Source organism: Accipiter gentilis, chromosome 7, assembly GCF_929443795.1.
Source record: "Accipiter gentilis chromosome 7, bAccGen1.1, whole genome shotgun sequence".
NCBI lineage: Eukaryota > Metazoa > Chordata > Aves > Accipitriformes > Accipitridae > Astur > Astur gentilis.
The window spans coordinates 9393368-9420386 of NC_064886.1; the positions used below are offsets into that span (position 1 = coordinate 9393368).

General features: G+C 42.0%; 1 protein-coding gene across 2 annotated transcripts in view; it reads left to right on the top strand.

The window, feature by feature from the left end:
- Positions 1-27019, top strand: part of RANBP10 (RAN binding protein 10) — an 87179-nt gene that overhangs the window by 25362 nt on the left and 34798 nt on the right. For both annotated transcript variants that reach the window (XM_049804555.1, XM_049804556.1), the window contains exon 4: positions 20311-20478. In XM_049804555.1, coding sequence (XP_049660512.1) covers positions 20311-20478 — 168 coding nt within the window. The remainder of the gene's footprint in view (positions 1-20310; positions 20479-27019) is intronic.

Genomic DNA, 27019 nt, shown 5'->3' on the forward strand with positions numbered 1-27019 from the left:
GTGATCCTATGAACCTGTTGTTTGTTTGATCACATGTATATTATGCTGCCAAGAGTGGTTCTGTAGGCATAGTTAGGTCAATCTCCCATCATCTGTATAAAATGAACTGCACGGCTCTGTATTACAGCTCGATAATTATCTTCCTGGCTTTTGGAGAATGAGTCTGATTTATTTTTTATAGTATATTGTTCAAGTAACTGAAGTGAGAAACATGTGTCAGGCTTAACCATTATCAGGTCCTTCACAGCACAGAGTGAAAGACTTTGGAGTCTTGACTTGGCTTCACATCAAAGTGTAATTTTAACTTTTTGTGACCTGAAACCCTGCCAGGTTTGTCTCCTTAGACCCTTTCTAAGTCACTTCTGCTTTAACAGATCAATTTTTGCTTGGTGTGCTGGCAGGGCAGTATGCGACCCACTACAAATAGTGGTTTGGGAGCCCAAAGCTTGGTATGGGAGCCAGTTGGTCCGTTTCTTGTTCCTACTTTCAGTGGGGATCCTTGGCACCCTGTCAGTCCTAATTCGAGGAACAATCTTGCTGCTTGGTTCTGTCTCAAACTCCTTTCTCTGCCCCCCCCGAGAACAAACACTGGCCATATCCAGTTCCAAGTCAGGGCATTTGTGCTTTATGCCAAATTTATTTTGGCTTCAGCCCAGCTCGGTGTTGGTGGGGGTAGTGCTGAGCTTTCTCTGAAGGTTGGAAGTGTGGTTGGAGCAACCTGAGCATTTCCTTAAACTACCCCTCTCTGTGTTGCGAACAGAGACTGCTTTTAAAAGGAGAGTGCCCTGTCCCTGTTCGACTCAAGGTTTCTGTGGGCTGTGCTTTGAAATTCAATAAGCAGGTCTGAAATTATTGTGGGATTTTTACTGAAGTGCCAACTTTTGTGGTCCTGACATATCTTGATGATTTTATTATTATTTTTTAAATTTTTAAAAGACATTTAGAACACTTACTAATAAACATTCTGCTTTAAACTAGTAGCTTTTATTGAAATGGCTGCTTGCTATTTTCCCCGCATACAATTTTTTTTTCACGTGTGCTCAGCTTTTTGGTATCTGAGGATGAAATTACATGTTACAGCTGAACTGATCTAACTCACCGTCATCAACGAAGAGAAACCCGACCCTTCCCCCCCGCCCCCACCTACAGCTGCACAGTCCCTCTTCTTCCCTTGTGCAAGCCCCTGGCTCTGGCACTTGTCACCTCCTTGGCCAGGCCAGGCCAGCTTTCAGGCCTGGCAGGAGCCTGCCTGCTTTTCTGCTGTGTTGGGATTGTGGCAGGCTGGTTCCTTCAGAATTCATGGAGCAATGCTCTTACCTTTGCATCCTGAATGCAAGATCTGAAACGTCCTTTTTTTTGTTGGTTTTTTTTTTTGTTTGTTTGTTTTTTGTTGTTGTTGTTGTTGTTATCATTTAGCCCTGAATCCAGTAAGTTTTTCTGAGCCCAGCTGAAAACGCCTTTGTGGTTTGCTACAGGTTTCACCTAACCTCCATAAAATGGAGAAGATAGGTGTTCCTGTCTTTCATATGGATGAGATGTGCACACTGGAGATGATTCTCCCCTGCACGTGGTATTCTGCACTGGTTCAAGTCCTTCATACTGTTGAGAGATAATGTTTCATTTGTTCTAGCTCTTTGAGGGTAACCCAGCAGGAACATAAAGCCAAGCAGAAAGGGAAGGAGGGATGATTCTCTATGGTAGCAGCAAGGTCTTAATTCAGCCTAAAATGTTGTGAAACCATAACCTTAGGCATACCCTGCTTCAGTTTCTGAAACAGCATAGATAGAATCTGACCAATCGCTTTTAAAGACTTTAAACACCCTCTGGTTAATAACTGACTTGCCCTGCTATGTGGCATTGCACATGTTAAAGGGAGTGCCAGCTTTCGTTCACCATTGTTTTGTTTTATGAAACTTTAATTATTTTGTCACCTTACTTTTCAAATGAAAAGATACTGCTTGACTTATTCACTATCTACCTGCTTCAAACTCCTTATTAAAAGAACAAGCTTTCAAATTCAAGAATGTTTTATAGACTTGAATTAGAGTGCAGCCAGATAAACCAGCAGAATTTGGTGTGCAGAAACCTGCTCCATATTGGGATTTGGCCTCGGGGACTGTAATGCCTTAAGCCAGGTCAGCAAAACCAGGAACAGTTTGTCCAACTGTCCTGTGTCTTTGTTCAGCAAAGGGCCCTTGTGAGTGATCTGTTTCTGTAGACACTTAGATAAAATAAAAATGAGCACTGGGAATTAAGACTTCCCCATGCTCCCCTCCTCTGTGAAAGCCATCCGTCCTTCTCCATAAGCCACCATCATGATGAACAGGCTTTCCATTTTGTTAGGAGATCCCTTCCTTTTCCTTTGCATTCTCCTGTTGCTGATAGGTTTCTGTTGACATTTATAGATAGGACTTTTTCTTCTTAGCTTATCTTGCATGTTATCAGAGGAGGTGCAAGCAGAGGAGCAAGGCTACTGAGGAATCTGTCTTCCTGTTCCTTCCTTTGAGAGGAAGAAGATACTGGTTTCTCCCCTAGGGATACTCACAAGGGTTTTTCAGGCAAGTGTGCTTCCTTCCAAGAGGAACCGGAGAAGGGAGGCTGGATAGATGTTGTATTGTAGGAACCAGTGAGAAACTAAGGGAACTGGGCTTGTTCAGCCTGGAGAAGAGGCAGAGAAGGGATCTATCTAGTCAGCAGCCTTTCACTATCTAAAGGAGCTTGCAGAGAACATGGACCCAGGCTCTTCTCAGAGGTGCACAGTAAAAGGAAGAGAGGCAATGGGCACTAGTCGCAACATATAAAATTCTCATGGGAAATTAAGTGTTACTCCTTATCAGAGCTGGGGATGGGTTACTGCAGAGGCTCTGTCCTCGGAGATTTTCAAACCTCAGTTGGACGAGGCTGTAGGCAGCCTGATCTAGCTCTTAAGTTAACCCTGCTATGAGTGGGAAGTTTGCCTAGGGACCTCCAGATGTTTCTTCTAGCCAGTTTTGTTTTGTTTTTGTTTTTTGTTTCTGTGATTGCCAGGGGATCTTTCTACTTCAAATGTGTTTAAATAACTTAATTTCCATGTATCAGAGTGTGCTTTGGGTTGTTACTTTCTGTGACACCAATGACAAATGAAGGACCTGTGCTAAAGGACTTAGTCCAAGCGGTAAATACAATAATTATAGAAGATGAGACCTCACCAAATCATCTGATCTGAAGCTAGTTCAATTATGCATCAGTCCTGCCTGACAGGTGGGTGTCTAAACCAGTCTTTCATTATCTTTCTGGCAACTTCTTCCAACAGCATCCTTATGTTGGAAACATTTCCTGATGACTGAGCTGAATATCCCATGTAGTCCAAGTCCATTACTCTTGGATCATGTGGAGGTGGAGAATAGTTAATTTCTTTCCTTTTTGTAGCTGTATACATGAAGACCTCTATCACTGCTTTGTGGTCTTCTCTCTAAACCAAACGTCCCTGGCTTTTCACCCTGTTCTTATGTTTTCTTGATTTGTGGATGCACTGGATGCATCACAAGCACCAGTGTCTTGCTCCCTATAGTAAAAGAAAACATTAAAATTCAGAGCAAGTCCAGGAAGTGGCTCTTATCCCATGCTGCAAACAAGGGCAAAGGAAAATCCTTGCCAAGCTTTCACAATTTCTAAGGCTTAAACAGAAAGATGAGGGGAGGGGAAAGGAAGAAGCTAGATGGTTAACTGGGAAAAGAAGGGCCTTTCCCCTTGGCTTCTAGAGCAACCAGCAAAAGCCCTGAAGTATGGGATAAAATATATGAAAAGTATGTAGCAAATAAATAGTGATTCAGTCTGCTTTCAAATCCTCCTGGCTAAATCAGCATTTTGGACACCCAGCTTGATTTTTCTATCTTTAGAAGTAATTTCTGTTAAGTTTAACTATTTATGCAGCTGATCAAGCTTTGTCTTAAAATACCTTATGGTATATGTCCTGCTGCAAAGCTCTTCCAGAACTGTCCTTAAAAACAGTTTACCAAAGTGGCACATGGGATTTCCATACATTGTCTTAGTAAAGTCTTATATAATGGTACTCACACTTCCTTGTCTCTTTAGTAAATATACCTCAGAAGTAACTTTTCTTCTACTCTATTTGCTGTGTTGAGGAAATAGAGCAAATCAAAGTTTTGCTTTTAGTTTAGATGTAATTTTAATTATGTAGTCTATCCTTATTGCAACTTGTGGACATTTTAGGAAGGTAGATGGGTAGAAAAAAGGATGAGAAAGCAGTGGCAGTCCAAGCTGCTGACAGTGTAGACTCCATATGTCAAGGCTGAGTGAGCAGACATCAGGCTATGGGCAGGCTACCTGTTGTGCTCAGTGCACATCAGCTTGAAGTAAAGCTACTCATGATCAATGCGTGTGGAGTGTGTAGGGAACCTTGGAGCACCATGGAGAAACGTGAATTCTGTTCCTTCCCTCTGTTATTATCCATAAGGAAGGCTTAATGCTGTAAAGAAGCATGGAGACATTCAGTTTGCCTCCCCCTTAGCCCCTGTTTTGTTCTTAGTGTTGCTGTGGCTCTTCATGGAGAACTTGAGACCATTGAGGTTTCTAGTTAAACCACTCAAATTATTCAAGAAAGGCTGAAGGAAGCCTTGTGATTTCTCAGAACGGGTCTGAGTACTTGCTTTTACATGGGCATTGCTTATAGTTCTCTTTTTCTTGCCTGTTTTCCTTGTATTTTGTACTTGCACTTTGTTGGGTCCTCTTCAGGACTGAACACCATGGAAACCTTTGAGTACTGTTTGATAAGAGTTTTGCGATAGAAGTGGTTACTTAAGTAATTTAATCAAAGTGGTACCAAAATGTATACTTGGTTCAATATTTAATACTTTCTATGGAAACTTGGATCTGTTAATGCTAATTCTGCTAGATTGGTAATGGCAATGCCATCTATACTGTGTCCTGCTGGAGTTACTCAATGAAGAATTAGTATATAACCCAACTCTGCTTGCCACTCCACATTTAAACCTTTCCCCTTGCTAGCCAGGAGGAGATTTAACTTGTCAGGAATTTTATTTTATTTCATTTGTGCAGTAAGTATAACCCAGATTGAATAGGACCTAAATCTTCATTTTGGTATGTGATCTGCATATAGATAACTGTAGTACCCGTAAGGACATAAAGACATCACTTATTTAGTACCTGCATAAATTATAGAGTATGGTGATTAATTTTTGTATGTCAGGTTAAGGAAAATACAGGGTTGATACTCTTTTTTTTTTTAATAAATAAATGTGCATTCCCCAAAACCACTTATGGAAACACCTCCAGGACTTAGTTACACATGCAGTCCTTCAGCTGGCTGTGCCAGTTCCTATCCACGAACTTGCTTACAATTCTGGTACCCTCTCATTTATCCTAGCAAACCAGTTTGTGGGGCTGCATGTGAACTGGGTCATGTAATTGGGTTAATAATAATGGGTGGGGGGCACTGCTTGATTTTGGGGTTGTTATTAACTTGGATCTGTTTTGTTGCCCAGTTGATCAGACAGGTAGTGCAGGTTGAAACAACTCCTCTGTGAAACTTTATTCTACAGAAACATGTGGGTAACAGTGGTCTGAGATTATTTTTGATACAAATATTACTCTCACCTAAGATATGTGCTGAAAACCTTAATTAAAGACTGAGCGTTCCTTCCAATTAACAGTTATCCAGCTGATCATGGAGACTTTTTTATGAAGGAGCATCTTGGTAGGGCATACTGGGCTGAAGCTAGCTTGGCTGGCTGTATCTCTCTAAATTTTTATCTGTCTCTGCCTTTTTTCAAGTTGTTTGAAGGTGATGGCTGGATACCTTTTCTTTTGGTGATTAGTCAGATGATATTTGAACTCCATTGGATTATTTTTTTTCCACTGAGCTTTGTTTCATTCAGTCACATAGTGAAGCATTGAAAACAAATGTCAGTTAAAGCATATGCTTGTTTTGCTGTTACCCATCGGATACCTTATAGTCCAAACGATCAAGGGACTGAAGGTTTGTGAAGCTACTGAGCTCAGAAGGGCTATTAGCTATTATTAGAAGTGCTGTGTGCTAGTAGTAGCAATGCCCAGGGTATGGAATGGTGTCATGAGGGAAAACTCAAATGTGGATGATGGAAGAGAATCTTATCTTGGGAAATTTCTGGGCCAAATGCCTTCTAGCTGTGTCTGGTTTGTTGCTGGTGATACCTTAAAGAGGCTGTGATGTATGTGCCATGGTTATTAATGCCCTAGAGTACGATGGGATGAGAGCATCTACAGAAACCCTCTTGGTGGTAGTGGTGGAAGTTACCTGAAATCAAAGGACAGTGACTTCTTGCAAAGAAAATGTATTGTAGAGGAGTCCAGTGGTAGTCTGAAGTACAGGCCACCAGAAGGTCATTCACAATAAATTGAGGGGGATGCTGTTAATCACTCCAAAATACAAAGGGACATGAAAGATTGAAGCAGAGAGAGACTCTGACCTGCGGTGGCTGTAGGAGGAGGGCTGTGATCCTACCACTGCTGTCTCCGCCTCCCCCGGCTGAGCGAACCCTAGATGTATTTTGAGTAAGACAAGCTGGAACATCTAGGAAAGTGTCCTGTTGCTTAAATGCAGGTTACTTGGGAGTAGTTAGCAATGCCAAAACTCTGAGGTTCAGTAGGAGCTGAAGGGATAAAACAGCCTGAGAACTACTCCAAAACCTTCACTTGGGTAGCCTTGTTGTTTCCAACTTAACTAGGTTTTGACCTGAAAATGTAATTTGTATCTGTCTTCAACAACCTAAGAGGTTATCGGTATGTTTAGAAATTGCAGGTTTTAGTGCTGTGTAATGGAAGAAATGAGAGCCGAGTGGGTCAGTGTGTTGGTTCAGCTCTGGAGTTAGTGATCCATTTGTGCAGAATGGATTTTTAGAGGAATTCCTCACCACTTGAGAGTTTGTCTGGATGGGTGAAGATTATTATGGAGCTTAGAACAGTGGTGGGTAATAAACATACACTGCCAAGAAAAAGATATGATAGATTTAAGATTTCTGGCCTTTGTAAGTCATAGCCTTTTGGATTTGTGTACCGGAGTGTCTTATTTTTGGAAGTGGGGTGTATTTTTTTTTAAGTGAATCTCCTGGTTGTCACCACTTGGTGTACTTTTATTTACATCTTCAGTTGTGCTACCCTTGTTTCTTCTAAACTAAACTGAAAGATGTGCTCCAGGATCACAGTTGGTGCACCCTGGCAACTAATAACTATTCACTTCACAGGATAAGGCTAAGTAATACAAGGTACCCATCCCCATTTAAAAAAAAAAAAAAAAATTAAAAATCTCATACTGGAGAAGTTGCCCTGAAACTGGTTGAAACTGGTTGTTTCATTCTTGAATCTGCTCTTGCTGTGCTGCACCATGTGCTATTTTCAAAGTAGCTTTTGATTATTTTTTTTTTAATTAAAGTCCAAATGAAGGTCATACTAAAGAAATGGATAAGAAATTTGGGCTTCTTATAATAAAACAAAAGGATTTCCTTTGAACTTAAGCTTTCACGTATTTTTAGTGTAAGAATTTATCCCATATGGAACCAATTTCCTGTGTTCAGTGTATGTAAAACTTCATCATAGGAAACTAACCTGAGAAATGCTCATTTTCTGTTTATTCTGGGCATACCTGGTTTATTTATATTGCTTCTTTTTTCATCTTCACTCTCAGTTCTATGTGTATATGTTACCTAACTAAATTTTAAATGCACCATGAGTGCCTTGTTGCATCTCTGTTGAAGAATCATGATCTCCGAGTTCCTCTGGCATTACTTAACTCACCTTCATCTTGTTTTCTCTTCCTGCTTCCACTCTCTGCAGATCAGTAACACCCTTTAAAAAGGTTGTTCTTTCTCAAAATTGTATGATCTTTATTAAAAAAAATATATATTTTCTACATATCTTTGTGAATCTTGTGTTTTGTGATTGACCTGTCCGTTACCAATAAAGGTCTGCCAAGCTCCAGTTAATTGCTCAGTCATCTTCTCATCCTGCGTAAGCTTTTTCACTTTCCAGTCAGTGTTCCAAGATCCTAGTTTGCATGCTGAGGTGACCTGAATTTGTATGAAAAATCCAGCTTGAATATTGAAATAGATTTGATGCGTTTGCTATTAATTCATTCATATCCCATCTTCAGCTCCTAGAAGAACTGGAAGTTCATTCTTCCACATTCTTCAATTTTTCACATATCAATAGTGGGCTTTCTGACAAAGTCTGGGTTTGCAAGATCTAATTTTGGAGACATCCAAAGTTACAACTTGCTGGTATACGATTAAAAGAATTAACAGGGTGTACTGTGTGTGAGTGCATTGTGGTACAGGAGGGGAACGTTGTGGACTGCATTTGTGTACAAGGATGGCTGTGATGGTTTTGTTATACGCATTGAGTTATGTGAATGGATGTTTTAGATCAGATTGTGTTGTTAGGGCATTTGAATAACCTGAACTCAGATCAGCCATTCTTTTAAAATGTTTATATTCTTTTGAAATCAGTAGTTTGCAAGATTTTTGGTTTTGAGGAGCATAGTAGCGTTTATCTTCCATGCCACTTCTTTGTCTGGCCATGGTGTCTTGCATGGGGCTGGCCTTGTGTAGGGAAAAAGCTTTTATGGACCCTGGCAAAAGTGGTCAGCTCATGTCTTGCTTACCCATAATCAGCCCTAGAAAAAGAGCATGATGTCCACAACACCTGCAGAAGGGAAGTTGTAGGGACATGGAGAAGTCCAGCTTAGGAAGCTTGAGCTGTCCTGTTGGGTAGATCCTTAACCAACTTTCACTACAAACACACTCAGCGGGAATTGCAAGAAATGCACAGATTTGTATGTTAGTTTATGTACCATTCCCTCCTCCTTCCCAACAGGTCTTGTTTTTTGGAGTCGTCATGCTGAAGTGTGGTGTGTAGGATCTGTAGTTTATAGTGGATGGACTCGCACAGCTTTTATAAGCTGTCAATAATCAGCAAAATGAGAAATGCTGAACTGGCAGTTGTATTTGTACCTGGAAGCACGTGCAATTTCTTTCTTTACCCTCACAGCAGCCAAAGCCTCTGTCCCCTTGCACTTCTATGTTCTGCTCATTAGGTGTGCCTCCCCTAATGAGGTTATCTTGCACATAGCTGGATACAACTTGTTTAGGTGTGGCATGTTTTAAAACATGAGCCTTCTGCTAAGAGCTGATACTGGGCAAGTTGGCATGGCATGGAGGAGTTAGATATCTTAAGTACAGTGCGTGACACGTGCTGAAGAGTGACAACAGAGTGGTGATGATCAAGTCCTCAAATGAGGTCAGACCTGACACTCCTCAAATATGGCCAGACCTGACACTCTCTATCAGGTGTGTACAGAGCTGAAGAGTAACAAAACCAGCTCCCAAACCACAGAATTGGGGTGAATAACCTTCTGAATTTAGGTTAAATTTAATCTCATGTTTTATTTATGACTATTTATGTGAACATTAGGATTGTATAAATTTACTGCCTTGTTCCCCTTCAGACCCACTTCAGTTCACGTGTTTGCTTGTATTGATTGCATTGATTGCCCTGTCTGCAGCCAGGAAAACTGCTGTCAGCCATTTGGTCAGGTTTTTAGGGAGGCATTGTTTTTATTTTCTTTCGTTCTTTCTTTTTCTTTTGGTCTTTTCAATTAGACTAGCTTTTGGGCACACACACTTGAGGTTTGAATGGAGGAGGCAGATTGAAAGCTGAACTTTCAGTAACTATGCTTCACCCTGGAATATTTGGGAAAGTGCTTAGCCACATCATTCAAGCTGAACAAAACCATTAATCAGTATTTCAAGGCAGTAACCCTGACCTTGGAAGATTAATCAAAGAAAGTGTTTCCATTTGGCTATTAAGCGCTCAGGCATCAGTGTGGGTGAGTAAGTGATTCTTACTCAGAGGGTATGGCTGTCCTGTGCTTTTCCATGCCCTGATTTCTGTGCCATAACTCTTCTGGAGATGGATTGGCTCCTTGTACAGGTCCTGCACTCTTTTCTCATGCAACATATTCCCAGAAATGTATGATACAAGTATGCTGGAGCCTGCCTTTGCGTGGAGCTTTCTGTCATCCAACAGGTTGTGTTGGTTTTGTGCCATGTGAAAACAGAGCTTCCAAAGCAGAGTGGAGATGGCATTGCATAGTGGGGTTTGTGATTTGGCCTCCATCAATACCGCAGGTTGCATCTCCAGTTGTACACAGATTATGGACAATCCAGGTAATCTTAGTGACAGTTAAGAGTTGACTAGCAATTTAGAGACAGCAGTCTAGCTGTCAACAAGAGTTGTAATCAGAACTCCTTGTTTTTCAGGTTAAAAAAAGTGTCTTTAGAGTGGCTGTACTTATTATTTGAGTCTTTCAGATAAAAGGTAACATCAACACAAAACTAAATTTCCCTACAACTCAAACTGATAGTTAGCAGCTATTTTTACTGATGGATAAATATGTTCCTCTTCAGAAAACCCTGTTGCTTTACCTTAATTGATGTGGAAAGTATTTAAGGAGCTTCAGTTTACAATCTAGAAGGCCTTTTTGCAACCCCTTAACATCATGAGATGTTCTTCTTCTGGAAGACTTCTCTCTCTATAAGGTCTTGTGTTTGTATAAAGATATTCTTTTGTTCATAATTTTCTTACCTCATTAAATACCATTTTAGGGATTGTTTTTAATAGTTGCTAGATGCTAGCCCCTTGCATTCTGTAGTGAGCTCTAACATTGCTTTCAGCTGAGTCATTTAACTGCCCTGCCTCAGTGTCTCTGTAAAATGATTCTTGCCCGTTACCCTGAAAGATTTTTCTCAAGGTGTCTTAATAGTTTATAAAGATGTTCTTGTCCATTGGCCAAAAGTTGAAAAGTTGGCCTGTAAATGAACATGTGAATTATTTAGTATGTTGAGATTGGAAGCCTGTCTATGTGATAAGCTTTTGTATCCAACTTGTTCTTTGCCCCTGCCACTTAATAGATAAATGGCAAAACTCCTCATCAGACTTTTTTTTCATCCCAGTCCTACATTGTTTTGCACCTCTGCTCTTCTCTCCACCCCCTCCAGTGTAGTGTGTCAGGGAATATAATAGGTATAATAGTACAGTGGTGGCCTGATCATGCTAGAGAGCTTTTTGAGCCTTGCCTTTGTAGATAGAACCAACCTGTTTTGTAGTTGTGCTTTAACCATGTTATGCTCTTTACAGGGCTATAAATGGCTTGTAGCACATCTTGACCTCTCTGGTATAGGGAAGACCAGATCATGTTCTGACTCTGGCAGATGACCCATCGAGCTTGTAAGTTAGGAGGGCTTGCCATCTTCATTCAAGGAAGTAGAATTTTTATCTTGATTACTGTATCCTGTGGTGAGGTGCCTGCTAAGTAATAGTGAAATGGGTTAATTAAAAAATCTTTGGGGCAGGTGGAACAGACCATTCCTGTTGACAAGGTATTGCCTGTGTTGCAGCCATCCAGAGCCTTCTGGTTTTGTTTTTTCTCTTTATGAGTCAATGGGTAGTGTCACTTTTATATAATTAAGTGCAGACTGTGGTTTGATGTTGTTTTGAAGGCTAGTTAACATGCAGTAGCTGTCAAGTGGTAGGAGTTGCTGATCTCGTCTAAAAATTGCCATGCCAGATCAATATTGTTAAAAGGAAATTTTACAGTGTTACTTTCTGCTTATAGTCTGCAGTGGACCAGGCAATGCTTGTTAGCATCCACATTTTGCTGGATCTCCCAAACTCTCGCAGGCCTTTTTAGCTGTCTTTCTTGGAGTCTTTTTGATCTTTGGGTCACTGTGTCCTTTTGTTCCTGCTCTCTGTTAATATGAGAGATGCCTATGATTCCTTTTTTTCTTTTTCTTTTTTTCCCTCTCCTTTGGATGCTTGCCACATTTAAGTCCTTCTGCCATGAGATTTGATCTGAGCTTTGTCTCTTTTACAGTTCCAAGTACTTTATTCAAAAACATGGAATAGCCTCTGAGCCAAACCTACAGCCAGGCCTGCCAAGAGTCCTGCACTCTTTGATTAGCATCATCTGGTGTTGCTCTGTAGGGGGCCAAACCGGCCGTGGATGAATCCGCTTGATCTGCTGGGAACTGGAGTGAGAGGGAGGCTGCTGTAAGCAGTCCCTCATTGGGATGCATGCAGTGATGTGGTGGTCTGCACCATTACCTTGTACGTGACTCAGTGTGATACTACTAAGACTATGGGATCTGAGTACGTCCAAGCCCTGCTTTAGGAAGTTTGTCCTCCATGGGGTGAAATGGTTTTATTTTCTGTATACGCATTGGTCCTGTAGTGCAGTGTTTGGGCTTCTGCTGCATTCAAAGTCATTTTGCCACTTTGCAGAAGAAGTAGAAGCTCTTATGAGAAAGAAAATGTTGGGGTATTACTAGGTAGGGTTTCTTCATTTCCTGGTGTCCCTAGGTAAGTGATTTTTAGGGACTTTTTTACTTTTTTTTTTTTATTTTTTTTCTTTTCCCCTTGACATGTTCTAGGCAGATGTCCAGGCCCTTGAAGTTCTGCCAGGAAGATGCTGTAATATGCTAAGCACACTGTTCCCCAGTCCTATTCCTGTCCTGCAGCTGGTGTTGTGACTGTACCTAGATAGTTGTTCCATGCGTGGACTGTACCTCCCCTATTTCCACCACCCAAAATCTATAGCATAAGTTGCTGTGGCCACTGAGCAGCAGCTATTTTTGTAGGCTGGTTATAGAAATAGAAGGATGTGTTGCAACAGTAATAGTTGATTTGATTCTGGAGCACGGTTGAATGAAGAACAAAGTTACCTCCTTGCTCTTGCCCAAGCGTCTGATGTTTGTGCAACTTCGTATGGTTTGGCATAAATGCTATAAAACTGAACTACAGCTGAGATGCTGCAGCTTGGGGCAGATGCTTCTTGGGGCAACAGGCTTTTCTTGACCAGGCATTTAGCTTCTAAGGCTGTAGGAGCACAGGTGCTTGCTCAGCCTTCCCTTTGCTAGGGGCAGGGGCATGCTTTCACTGCTCTGGGCTAACGTACACCAAAGGCACATCCACTGGGAGAGCCAAGACCACTGGAAGATGGTAGAACAGTCGAAAGAATGTGGTTCTGCTTCTGCTGTGATAACAGCTTCTTTCCCATGTTTATTTTTGTCCTGTCCTCTCAGACACCAGCCCCTGCCTGGGACTGCTCTGCCCAGGACATTGTAGAAGCAACTCTGAACAGCAACATCCTACTCCTCCCTGCACCATATTCATCTGTTCAGCCTCTGTCTAATGTACCCTCCCCTCCACTGACATCATGTTCTGCTGCTGCCAAAGACCCATAGCTGGCTGGGCAACAGCAGCCTGCATGGTGCAGTACTTGGGAAATGGTCCTGCCTCTAGCCAGAACGTGGTCTGGTCCAGCATCGACTCTGGGCTCTGTAGCTGGCCCCACCCTCAACATCCCAGCCCCCAAGCACTGTACAAGCAAAGTTTGTACATCTGTTTCTGCTGGACTTTGGATTCAATAAATCTTATTAAAATTATTTTGTTTGGTTTATTTCAATGTGTTGACACAAGTTCTTGTCTGTCTGCAGCTAGAGTTGGCACACTACTTGCCCTGGCATGGGCAGCTGTGGGAAGCTAGGATTGCTGGCCAGAGGAGTGGGAAGAGGAATGCCACAGGCAAAATACTGGACAAGAACAGGGAGGGGAGAAAAATGAGAAGTGTTTCAAAGTACAAAAGAGAGAAAGTAGGTACAGATAAAATTTGGAAAGATGCAGACACTGCAAAGCCTGTCGAGTAGTCACTGGGGTCTGTCCTGAAGTATAAGCCTCCAAGCTCTCACATTACATAGGATACAACAGCCACAAACCCTATTTACAAATCTTCAGATTCTTTCTGAGGAAATTCCATCTCTTCTTCATATGGCCAAATGCATACTTCACCAATACCTGGTTGCAGGTCAGGTTATCACTGAATTTGTTGTGAGCAAGGCCCTGCCCTTTGCAACAGCTTTTTCACCAGGTACCGATTACCTTGAATGTATGGGCTGAGCTGCAGTGGAACATATTTCTCCCCTCAAATGTGCATGGGCAGGGAATGGTCCATGTGTCCGTCATAAAGCCCATCTGTCTGCCATCATTTTAAGCCTAGCAAGTGGCAGAGTAGGAAGAGTCCTAGGTGACAGGCTGTAACTTACTGAATCAACTATCTTTTCCATGATCGCTGGGCCTTGCATGTCTGTCCTCTGGCATGCTATCAGAGGAGAACTCAGTACAGATCCCTGTGAATGTTGCCTTCCGCGTAATCCTGTGTCCACTGGCAGGTCTGGCATGTTTGAACCTTGATGCATAGGGGGATGTCATCAGTTTGCGTTGTTCTCTGTACTCTGCGGAAGGAGCAGCAGGCCAGCAAAGGCCTCTTGCTCGTGGTAATTTCCATCAGGGCATCCTGCGCTGCATTGCCTCTGTTGTATATGGCCTGATGTTACATGCTTTCAAAGTTGAGCAGTGTATCCAGGTCCTAGTGTTCCCACATGTGTGATGCCAGTTTTACCCAGTGCCTACCAGAAGAGGTTCTGTGCACATGGCTGACAGTCTTTAAATGGAAAGCTAAAATGATGTGTTATTTCCACAGTGCTAAGAGGTAAATGATGTCCCAGCCCCATAGTACCACTTCCCAGTTGCTGCTTTGTGATCTGCCTGATCTCAGAAACAGAATGTAGGCCCATCACAGGATGGATAAGTCAAGAGTAAAGCAGGGCTGACAGTGAATGGGCAAGGTGGGATTGAATAGGCATGGATGTAGGATAATTAGGGGTACTAGTAGCACACTTCATCTATCTCCAATGCTCTCTTCAGAGCGAACATTTATGGTTTGATCCTGTAACTGTGTCCTGAAGTAACTCAAGTCTTTTCTGCCACGTGGTCTGGCATTGCATAATTCGGCCTGTTTATCAAGCACTGGCAATGGAACTTGATGTTCATTTTTTTTTCACTGTGTGTTGGGATCAGGACAGTCTGCCGAGAAGATCAACGTATCTGCTTTTTCTTGTTAGCAGGCCAAACAGAACTTCAGTTTGGTGTTGAACATATAAAAAATGTCCTCCCAAGTCCTAGTCATGGTTTCTGGTTTTCTTTCTTCCCATTCTCTTATTGATTGCACAGTCTGAGCTATTCTGCATCTGTCTGGCTGTTAATAAATACTATACATATATTTTGGGTTTGGTGGTTGAAGTGTTCAATTTAAAGGTACGTCATTTTAACCTCTTTTTGTTGACTAGCTGCTGAGGTCCTACCTGCAGAGTGGTTCTGCCTGCATATTTTACATGTTCAAAGTGCACTTGTCTTCAAAGTGAGCTGTAATGAAAACAGGAGCCTTAGGCAGGGGTTTTAGGTTCTGCTTTGACCACTGCCATGGGACAGGTGGCCAAATCCTTTCTGTTCTCTGCCTGTCTCCCCTCTTTAAAATGACTTTGTGCTTTGGAAGAGAAGATGGGGAAGGAAAAGGAAGGAATGAGAGAACTGTGCTAACTGGACCCTCCAGCCACTCTAGCTGACTAGATTTTAGTAACATTATGGTCCTTCGGAGGTCCGTGATCTATTTTTTCTGAGGAAAAGAAAAGCACATTCTCCAATCTTGTTCAGATTTCTGAGGTTTTGTAAGGAATCTGCACTTGTATTTGAGAATTTTTAGACTTGGTCAACTGCACTTAGGTGTGAAGTGTCCATTGCTGTAGACAGCAGCTATCACCAGAAATGGGATGTTATTTAAACCCCACAGCCTTGTTGGAATGAGTTTCTGGTCAGAAACTGTTCATGCATGGGTGCTCCCAGGGTTTTCTTAGAAGCAGCTGCCCCTGCCTCACCAGCCCAGGATGGACTGCTCTAGCTGTTGAGGATTGCGAGCCACTGGGGGTGGTAAGGTGAAAGGTGCCGGAGAGGAGCTGTGCGAGTGAGCTGAGGCTGAAAACACTGGCGGTGAGATGGCAGATGAGGATCCGCGCAGAGAGAGCATTGTCACAAGAGTGTTGATGTGTTTTGGAGTGATTACAATAGCTTCATGGAAACATCAGTTCAGTGGTAAAAAGGATAATAAAGGGGAAAATGCTAGGATTAACTGGCAGAGGGCTAGGGAACAGTACAGAGAACAACTACAGCCTGCTTCTCTTCTCCATGCTGCACCTTCATCTCCATTCTCAAAAGCAACACTATAAATCCAGAAAAGGTTCAGATGATGATGGTCAGAAATGGAGGGAATAGCTAAATAAGCCAGGAGTCATCAGTCTGGAAAAGGGATGATTATGTTTAAGAGGCATATTTTCATGCAGCTTGCAGTTATACTGTGAAACTCCTTGTTGCAGGATAGAGTGGATGGTATGAATGTGTACATGTGCTTAAAGGAGGATTGGACAGTTTAATGGAAAGAAAATCCTTTGAGGAGTACTAAGTGAACAGAATCTCCATCTGGCTCAGTATGTCTCTATGCTATGGGTGGTTGGAAAGTGGTAATGCTGTTCAGTAAGAGCATGGTACATGCATGTCCTATGCTTATGCTGTCTCACTTCTAAAAGAGGATCCTTATGTGTGTTGACCCCGGTATCCTGTATGGCCAGCCTTTTTAAGAACATGCAGATAAAATCTCATCACTGCCTTCTGGGTCACAATGGTGGCTTCTGGAAGTACTTGAGTACAAGTGGTCCAAAGGTTAAAATGTCCAGCGAATTTGCAGGTGTAAGCGTGGGGAAGGCATATAGGAAGTCTGATTCAGCCCTTATTAAAGCAGTGCTAGATTTTGTAAAGGAAGAAAGAAGCTATTGAGTAACTGGAGGTGTGAATAGTGTCGTGGGAGTCAAAGAAAAGGTTGTAATATCATAGACCTATTACTAGGTGGCGATAGTAAATTGTTAATGATGCAGAAAAGTCCCAAATTTCCAGCAAGTGTTTTTGTATTTGGAGGGAAGTTGGAGAATGTATTTGCAACATACATGTGATGAGTTACTCCCCACTCTGCTGGTAATCCAAGATAATGCCAAACACTTTCAATAGGGATACACTATTTAAATTAATAGGCCCAGATAACTTTGACCTAGAAGTATTAGAAATGCTGGCTGTTATTTCTAACATTATTAGGAAATTTCAGAAGACTGGCTGAATTTGGCCAGTGCTGGAATGACCTATATGCCATTGCCCTCATGTTTATTCAGGGCAGAATTTTAGAAATACAGATACATTATTTGATTAATAAATAACTAAAGGTTAGGCATATAATTAACGCCACTCAGCTTATGTTTATGGTGAGTACAGTAAGTTCTCTCAATACAAATCTGGCTTGTTTTTTTTAAGATGACTCTGGTGATTTGATAAGGCTGCCAGTCTAGATTTAAAACACTTGGTGTTGTCTCAGGACCAGATTCAGCACTGCACAACATTTGAGTTGAAAATGTTAACTCTGTATATCATTAGCAAAGTGCTGGGTGAGCCGAGATTTCCTTAACTGGTGATAATAGTGGTTGTCTGTGGAGAATAAGATTCAGATCAAGCTTTTTTGCAGGCACTGTTGCAATACATATGAAATTTGACACTGCCCTCAAAGCCTTTATTCAGTCACTTCTTATTGGAGTTCATCTCATCAATGCGTTCATAACCACCTTTGGTGGTACAGCAAGTACTGATACTGTGAAGCAAAATGTCTTACAGGAGCAGGAGGAAGTTTTTTCCAGTATGATCAGTTGTGATCTGTAGGTAACGAAACATTTTTTTTCTTATACTACAGAACCTGTAGTGTCTGCATCAGCACAAGTATTTTGTGAAGTTGTCCTCATGGTTGGGCATGCTGTTGCATTTCTCATAGTAGCCTTATCTGGTGCATGATGTGTAAGCATCTGAATACTTAGACATAATTAATAACGAATTCTTACGAAATGCTTTGTAATGCCAGGAATGTTTGTATGCAGAAGAGCTAGAAGTTTGTATTTGGATTGTATTATTAAGTAGCTTAAGAGAGAAATTGATGAGAGTTAGCATCTGGAGTTACCAACAACTTCATTAGAGAAGTTCTGAACTGACACACATGTAACAGGTCTGGTTTGGGGGAGACTAAAATAATAGGTCAGCAACAGCTGCCTTTCACAGGCCAGCAGCAGAGAAAATAAAAGGGATAGTAGAAAGGAGCCACAGTGTTAAAAGCTCAGTATTTCAATTATATTTTTACTGGATGGAGTCTTAGCAGTGGAAGTTTGACAACAGACTCTAGAGCCCCTATCACTCCCTCCTTTGTTTTTGGCAACCCGATTTGGCATCATTTTTGAGCTTGCTGAGGGTGCTGTCTGTGCTGTTGTCTCTGTCTTTCATGGAGATATTAAACAGGACTGGTGCCACTGTCAACAGCTTGTTTGGAGCTGGTCCGAGGGAAGATGGAGCTGACTCTTGGGACATCTCAGTCTGTTCCTGTGGATGTGTGGGACTTAACAGAGGAAATTATTCACCATTTCTACACTAGGATTTGCTAGAAGTCCTTCACACCTTTCACTCCCAAACTTTGCCCTAAGGTCCAAAATCTTGGACCGTGGCGTGTTTCAGTCTTGCTCCATTCCCTGACTTTCCCCTTGGCATTCATCTGGTGTGGTGCAATAAACAGAGGGCCTTGGGCATGCACTGAATGTTTCATGCTTTTCTGAGAAACCCTGAGCATGTGGGTCCATTGATGATAAGATACCTGAGTACATGTAGCTGGGCATCATTTTACAGGATTAAATTTCTAATGCCCTCATGTTGTTTTTGTAGAATCATGGCTTGCAGAAGTGCTCCAGCCCACCTTCATGGGGCTCCTCTCTGTGGTTTGCAGTCATTTTTTGCCTTATTGCAGGATGTGTGGCTTCTACTTTTTAACCCTTCTCCTCTCAAGGTCTTTGTATTTCTTCTGCAGTCCTTTTGCCAAAATCATGCCTCCACATTTAACAGATTCTGCACTACCCTTAGGTTGTATAAGGTCAGTAGATGGTCAAAGCACCTTATTTTGCTTCTGCTTCAGTGGGCACAGTCTGTCTAAGGATCCAACCATATCTGCTTAAAACACAGGGGGTTGTTATTAATGTTGTGTCTGTCTCAGGCTTTTTGATAGAAGTACATCTCTCTGTGAGATGTGGTTTTGATTGTGTAATTCATAGGAATGCTCTAAAGAGCTGGAGAAAATCCTGGTTCTTCTGGAAGTCTTATAATAAGACAGAGTATGTCATGCTTTCTTTAAACTCTTCAGTAAGAGGACTGTTCCTCGTGACTCCCTACCTGCTGTAGCTGGTCTCCTAAGAGAAGAAAGGATAAGCCGTCTTGAGCAGTTGTGGCAAATGAAGTTGGCCAGCATGGGTTAGCAGATTGACGTGGCATTTGCTGAATCACTGTGTGGCCACAACCATGGGAGCACTGTCCTGTCCTCTGCAAGAGGGGTATGGGAATCCTGAAAAGAGAAGACCAGTGTGTTGCCTGAAGAACATTTTAGCTTTTAAAGGATGCATTAATCTCTCTCCTTTGCAGTAGTTTGCAGTTATATCTGGCATTCCTACATATAAGAAATTTACAAAAGAACTTATAACAGAATTGGGATAGAACAGAAAAAAATTAGGAACTCAGAATGATGGAATTACTGTGAGATGTAGAAAAGAGCAAGTGGGCAGGTTGCAGTCCCTAAGCCCAGCTTTAACCCTAGGCACAGTGTTACTGACAGAAGAAATAAGATACTAATGTTAGAATTGACCACTTTGAAAATTGCCCATTGACATTTAAGGGTTGTGTTTTAAACTGTCTACAGAATGGGAAATGTTGTTGCCCAAGGGGAGCACAGAAATCCTTATAAACTGTTAGAAGGGAAGTGTAAATGTGAGAGTGCAAAAATTGCCTCAAGCCATTCAGTTATGCCTGTGAGCAGCACTTATGGACAAAGCTGCAATTGGACGAGAATTATTTTATTAAATGGTTTTGCTGGAAGATTGTGTTAGTGTGAAACACAAATGTTTTACAAAGAGGAGCTTGTTTCACTGCAGGCAAGATAAAGCAGAAACAGGGTTTTAATGTTTTTTTTAAACAAAAAAAATATTTGTCAGAATGACTTTTGGCAATCTGTTCTTTTCATTTCTCATAAGGGGCAAATGAGGTTGAAACCTGAATGATGTGTTATGATTGATAACCATTAATTTCTTTTCAGTTACTAGTGTGTGAGAATTAATATTGGGATGAATCAGGAGTGGGAATCAAAATTTTGAATTTCCTACCAGAAAATTGTGTCCTGAGAGCTGTAGTTGCCATGTCATTCTGCTAAACTGGCTTCATTGCTGACCTGTTCTTCTGTTTTGTCTTTTGCAGGATGGGATAAACATTCTTATGGGTACCACGGTGATGACGGGCACTCCTTCTGTTCTTCAGGGACAGGACAGCCCTATGGCCCTACATTCACCACTGGAGATGTGATTGGCTGCTGTGTTAACCTTATCAACAATACGTGCTTTTACACAAAAAATGGCCACAGTTTAGGTAAGTGAAGCAAGGTGTTCTCAGGAGAGGAATGCTCCTGCCCTGCTCTCACTGCTGCAGTTTAATACTTTGCATGTCTTGTAACTCGTGTCCCACATTTGTGGGTAAGATTTAAGAAATGGGAGAGAAAAAGGGCACTAAGCAGCAGTCAGGAGATGTAAACCGGCTCCAAGACATAAATACTTCCGGCACATAAAATGGTTTCTATGCTGCTCCATTTGTTTTAAGTAGGTTAGGATTGCACCCCCAGCTTTTGCTCCTTTCTTCTGCTACTGCACAGCCCGTGGGAGGATAAGATGGCTAATGGCTGGCCAGCAGGGAAATAAAGAAGTGGGGAGTTTAGCTAATGTATTATTCAACTGACTACAAAGCCACTATATCAGTGCCTTTTCACTTCTTAAAGGGTCTTGTCTATCTGTAAGCCTTTAACACGTTGGTCCAAGCATTCCCAAAGCTAGACGTTAATTCAGCATAAGAAGTCTTACTTAGGCACTGACCTGTAATTTGGTTCATTCCACAGTTATTTCAGTAGTTCCTCTAAAGTTAAAGGCTTCAAAATTTTGCCCAAATGAATCTCTCACAGATGTTTTCCTGGCATTCATCGTATCTGATTTGTCTAAAATAGAAAGTTGTGGCCATTGTCACCTAAAATGTCTTTCCCTTGGATGACATATTCACCCCAGATAAATTCTTATGGTGGGGTTTTTTTTGTCACATAAGACTTGCGGTAAATTTTGATAAGTTTGTCTCGCTTTTTGCGCTGGAATTCATTTGGTTTCGTAGGGACAGGCACTCCTTTCCTTTGCTTCTCCTGACATTGCTGTGTCAATTCATCTTTGTTGAATTCAAGATGAAGAAGCTGGTAGAAAAATACCTCACTCAAAACATTTATCTGAACAAAAGTTGTTTTGAGCTACTGGCTGGGCTGAAGGAAGGAGTGGGATTGGAGTGCAGTGTATGTCTGGAGAGTGCATAATTTCTGATGAGCTTTTGGGAAAAGTACTGGGCTCCCCCGTACAAGAAAGAGATGGACATACTGGAGAGAGTCCAAAGAAGGGTCGTTAGGATGGTTAAGGCACTGGAGCATCTCTCCTAGGAGGGAAGGCTGAGAGAGCTGGTACTATTCAACCTTGAGAAGAGAAGGCTCAGGGGGGAATCTCATCCATGTATATAAATACCTGAAGGGAGGCTGCAAAGAGGATGGAGCTATACTCTTCTCAGTGGTGCCCAGTGCCAGGACCAGAGGCAATGGGCACAAACTGAAACACAAGAGGTTCCCTCTGAACATCAGGAAATGCTTTTTCACTGTGAGGGTGCCTGAGCATTGCGCAGGTTGCCCAGAGATGTTGTGGAGTCTCCATCTGTGGAGATATTCAGAAGTCACCTGAACACAATTCTGGGCAACCAGCTCTGGGTGGCCGTGCTTCAGTAGAGGGGTTGGACTAGATGACCTCCAGAGGTGCCTCCAACCTCAGCCAGTTTTATTCTGTGAAAGTAGCAAGCTGTGCTACAGCTATAGCAGAGATATGGATCTGAGATGCAGGCTTTTCACCTCAATCTCAAGAAAGCTCCTTCCTCTGAGGCAGATGCAGAAAGGCCTGGTGCTCACGCAGACAACTTCTTTTGGAAATTTCAGTTTTCCTCTAATTTCATACCCACTGTTTGTTGATTTGTGAAGGGATGGTTGCTTAGAAATGAGGCACGTGCCTTCTGAGAAACTTTCTAGATTGAGTCTGTGACTGTGCCTTCAGCAACTAGTCCTGATGCTTTGCAACATGTCAAGAGGTCTTCAGCCCTGAATGGAAAAAAAATAATTCTTTGAGCATCCTTTGAGACTTGTTTTTAACATTCTAGTTTTATAAATGGAGCCTCTCTCAGAAGCCCAGTGGAGAGGTGCTCAGAGTTGAGTGTCTTATATGGCTTAATTTTTGCAATTATAACTATTTATCAGCCAGACCATGTGTGATACTGGGGGACTCCTAGTGAAGTCTTGCGGCTTACGACCTAGTGAGATCAGTCACTAGTGGAGACACTAGCAGTCATTTGTAGTCCATAAGTATTAGTTAATTGCCCAGATTTCTAATAGCTGGGTTATTTGAAATTTAACTCAGATTTGTGGACATCGTCCTTGTTAGTCTGGTACTGGGAAGACAAGCAGAGGTGTGAAACCAACAGCTGATGGTGTAGAGCAAGAGCTGTTGCTTAGGAATGAGACAAGTTCACTATACAGTAGCAACTAAGGTACTGAAATAGTTAAAAATATTTCACAAAATCTGTCTTTTTAGTTGCTGTCCTTGATTTTGAGTGTGTGTTTACACAGAAGTAGTATAGTGGTTTGTGCTGTGCTCCTCTGGCTGTTTTCCTTTGTTTGTGGGTAGTTTTCCAGCTTCACTGTTTTTTAGCCTGACGGTGCTGTTGTTTTTTGTCACAACGAAAGTGTAACGGTCAGGAAGAGGCCAGGTCTCCTATTTAATGAATACAAATTTGTTCATTTGAAAGTCAGTTTCTTTTTAGTGACCAAGAGTCTGCAGAGGAGAAGGGGTGTCAGTTGAAAAGTTGTCCCTTGCTCTGTTCTCTGTTCTGTTCCCAGGGCTGTGTTGTGCCTGAGTGTCTGAACAGATGAAGGCAAACAAAGAGCACAGTTCAGTAACTTCTGTATTCCATTCATCATTACCATCCTCTGATTCTTTGCCTCATGTCCTGCTCAGAGATTTGTTTTGTTTGGGACATTTGGAGGTCTTTACAGCAATAAGTCGCCTGATCTTCCTTTCTTGATTTTTAGTGCTCCTTTTCCTTCAAAGACGGGTTTTTTTGAGTGGAAAGCTTGTGTTTTCTAATCTGACACTGAATGATCCCTTGGGGAGCAGCCTACCCCAGCAGTGAACAATGCCAGTGGGAAGAAACAGGAAAGGAAGGGAATTAAATTATACTGTGCTTAGAGAACAAAGTAGATTATAAGCATTGTTTTCTCCTGGATATCCTCCTCTTGGGCTCTTCAGATGTATGATACAAGACATGAGATGTATGAGAAAATTATAGGTAGGAGACTCTCCTGAGCATTCACAATTGGCTCATTTGTGTACCAGCTCCTCTTTTAGCTGTAGTGGCATAATGGTTGTACTCAGAGAGGAGAGATGATGTGGTTAGAAGAGACAGTGATGGAAGTACTATGGAGTCACAGCCCAGTCATTGCTGGGCTGACCCCCCCTCCCCAAATCTGCAGGACCATTTTACTATCTTTTTACAAAAGCAGAATTAAAACCTCAGCCAGGAAGTCTCTTGTTAAGGGCCAGTAGTGTCTATTTGTGCTGTTGATAAAGAAACACAGCATTCATGAGAATTGCTTCCAGTTGAATGTTGAGAGCGTGTCTGAGCCCCGTAAGACCACAAATCCCAGTCATCTGGCTGTTACACAGCTTCTCATGAGCACTGAACAGGTAGATGTGAGAGAGGGAGTGAGGCAGGTCTCAGCAGAGGAACCAAGGACAGGTGGAGGCAGGAGCAATGATTTATTTGTAAGTCAGAACACTTTCTGCCTTAGTGGAGGCATCTCCGTGAAGATCTTGAACATTTCATGATTCTTAATGCTAACCTGAGAATCTCATTTCTGTGTTGTGTAAACCCAAGATTTACCAGGAAGAGGATGAATGTGCTTTTTCTTGATGTTCCCTGACACAAAGCCGCTGAAGCTGATATCTCTCCTCTTAGGAAATCAGGTCATTATGTAATCCTGCTGCACATATAAAAAAAATAATTATGAGACTAATCAGCCGCTTTGCGATGCCAGCTAGCTTAACAGCAGGGTTTCAGGGCCCTGTATATGGGCATTTGAATTTGTCTTGCTTTTAATGGAATTACTGTAGCTTTGTCTTTCCCTAAAGATGATATTCTCTCTTCACCATTTCATCCTCTCCTTTTCATCCATTAATTAGACACCTCCCTTTGTTTTCCCTGCAGTTTCTCCTGTTGCTTAACTGTGATCTTCCATTGTCTCCATACTTTTCCATTTCATCAGATCCATCAGGAGCACTGTGTAAGAACTGTTTTCTTGGCCATCACAAATTCTGGATGTTCTGGTTGGAGCTAAGTCTTGAGACGTCACATGAGAACTGTTTGACATCGTATGTAGCCTTAATTCTCTGTTCTGGAAAATGTCTTGAATGTCTTCTGGCTGCTGATGAAATGCTTTTGACAAGTTCTAAGCAGAGTCCTGGTGAAAAAAACCATGATGAGATGCAGCTAGAAGTGTGGTGAGAGTGAATTAGGAGAGAAAGAGGGAGAAATGTGAGAGATCTTGGGGCTCCAGTCATTACACAGAGAGTCTTGGACACAGGACGTGATGAGGGAATGTGACTGCTACAGGTCTCTGGGGTTAAGTGGATGAGTTTGCTCAGAGAATAATGTAGGAGTGTTTCAAATCTCAGACTTTGACAGCAGACCAAGGTAAATGGAGCAGGAAGGCTATAAAAAGAGCATGCAACCCTCTGAAGTCTTGGCATAGAAAACTTCCATAGTCTGAGTTCTAGTGCAGGCACTTGGAAAGACCAAGTTAACCTGTAAATTAAAATACCCATTCTCAACCAGTTTAGAGATTAACAGGAACATCAGAGTTCATGAAGAAATCTGCTTGTCATAGGGATCCACAGATGTCCATCCCAGCTTTGCCCAGGTTTAACAGGTTTGTCCTCAAACCAAGTTTGCAGAGAGCAAGAGCATTGAGAGGTTTAAAACAGGCTTTAAAGAAGAACCAGATTTAAAATGAATGGAAAATATCAAACTTGGCTCAGCCTGGTTTCTCTGTAAGAACAGTTTTACCCAAGTGGCTTGATTGGGTGATAACTGTTTCCAGGAGCATGTAGAGCTATGTGGGTTTAATAGTGGTTCTCCTCAGCAGCAAATTGTAAAAGTATTCAAGTATTTCATGGGCTGACATTTCCTAGTCTACTTTTTAAGATGCCCATCTTGCTGAGTGTGTTGTTGCTTATTGCAGTCCATCAGCACTGCTTACGCATTCTCTGAATTATGATTACCTAAACAGATGCTGGAGGAGTATCCTGCCATATAGGAAACGGAGTGTTGTGGCTGATCACCCAAATGTATGTTGTCTTGTGCAAATTGAATTCTGAAATGTATTGGGAAGAAAATGGCCAGCTGTGTGGCAGACGATGAATGTTGCTGGGTGGAGGGTAGAGTTGGGCTAGAAGGTCCACAAGCATGTTGTATGCATGGGGATGTGTATAAGTGTGTGTTTGGCATGGAAGGGTGAAAGTCCTTTGATTAGATGGCAGGTGAAGGTGTCGATTACACTGTCCCCCAGCACTGAGCCTTCATTTAATCTCCTTCCATCACTGCCTTGATGATCAGGTTAACCTCGTGGACTTACAGGAGAGGCTCTTCACACACTCACTCTTGCTTCCTGACCCCTTGAGCTGTCCAGTTCTTATGTCTTTAAATTTATGAAGTTTGTTATTTTAAATTTGTTCCAGACTTTGGAGGTGCTGCAGAGAAAGAGCGCAGTTTCAAATTCAGCTGCATAGTGAGAGCTGTGATTCTTTTGCTTTCTTTTGTTGACTTTATTGAATGCAGGTGTGTAGCAGTACCAATTCAGAATGAAATCTCTAAGCAGACATATTTTGTGCAACAGACCTAGTTCTGTATGCATAAAGCATTTCACTGGTCTTAGTAATGTAACAGAGGGTGCAAAACATACAAATGCCTTAATTTAAAGGCAATGTAATAAGTTTATTTATAGAATCGTAGAGTAATTTTCATTGGAAGGGATCTCTGGAGGTCATGCATCCAATGCCCTGCTGAAAGCAGGACCAACTAGATCACATTACTCAGAAACTTATCAAGTTTTGACTGTCTCCAAGAATGAAGATCCCTCAGAGAGCTTTTCTGGTTCCCTGATCCAGTGTTTGACCACATTCATACTGAATTTTCTCCCCCTAATATCTAATCAGAATTTCCCATGTTGCAACTTGTCTCTTGCCTCCTGTCCCCAGTCACCATGCATCTCTAGGAAAAGTGTGGCTCTGTCTTTTTGGTACCCTCCCATTAGGTAGCTGTCGGCAGCAATAAGTGTCTGAACAACCCCTGAGTAAGACTGAGCAACCCAGTTTCCTGTAGCCTCTCTTCATCTTGTTTGCCTCTGCTGGACTCACTCCAGTTTTGCTGTCTGTCTTGAATTGGAGAGCCCAAAAGTGAACATCATACTCCAAGTTTAGACTCAAAAGTGTTGAAGAGAAGGGAGCAATCCCTTCCTTTAACCTACAGTCTTAGCAATACAGCCCAGCTTGCTAATACAGCTTGAGCTACACTCTTACTAATACAGGCCAGGATGTGGTTGACCTGCTTCACTGCTGACTCCTGCTCTACTTGTTGCCCAGCAGGACCCCCTGCATCCTTTTCTGTAGATCTGCTTTCTCTCCATTCAGCCCCAGCCTGTCCTGTTTTCTGGGAATATTACAACATGGTGGAAGGGCTTTTCAGTTGCTTTTGTTCAGCTTTGTGAGGTTTGGGCTGGATCATTTCTCCAGCC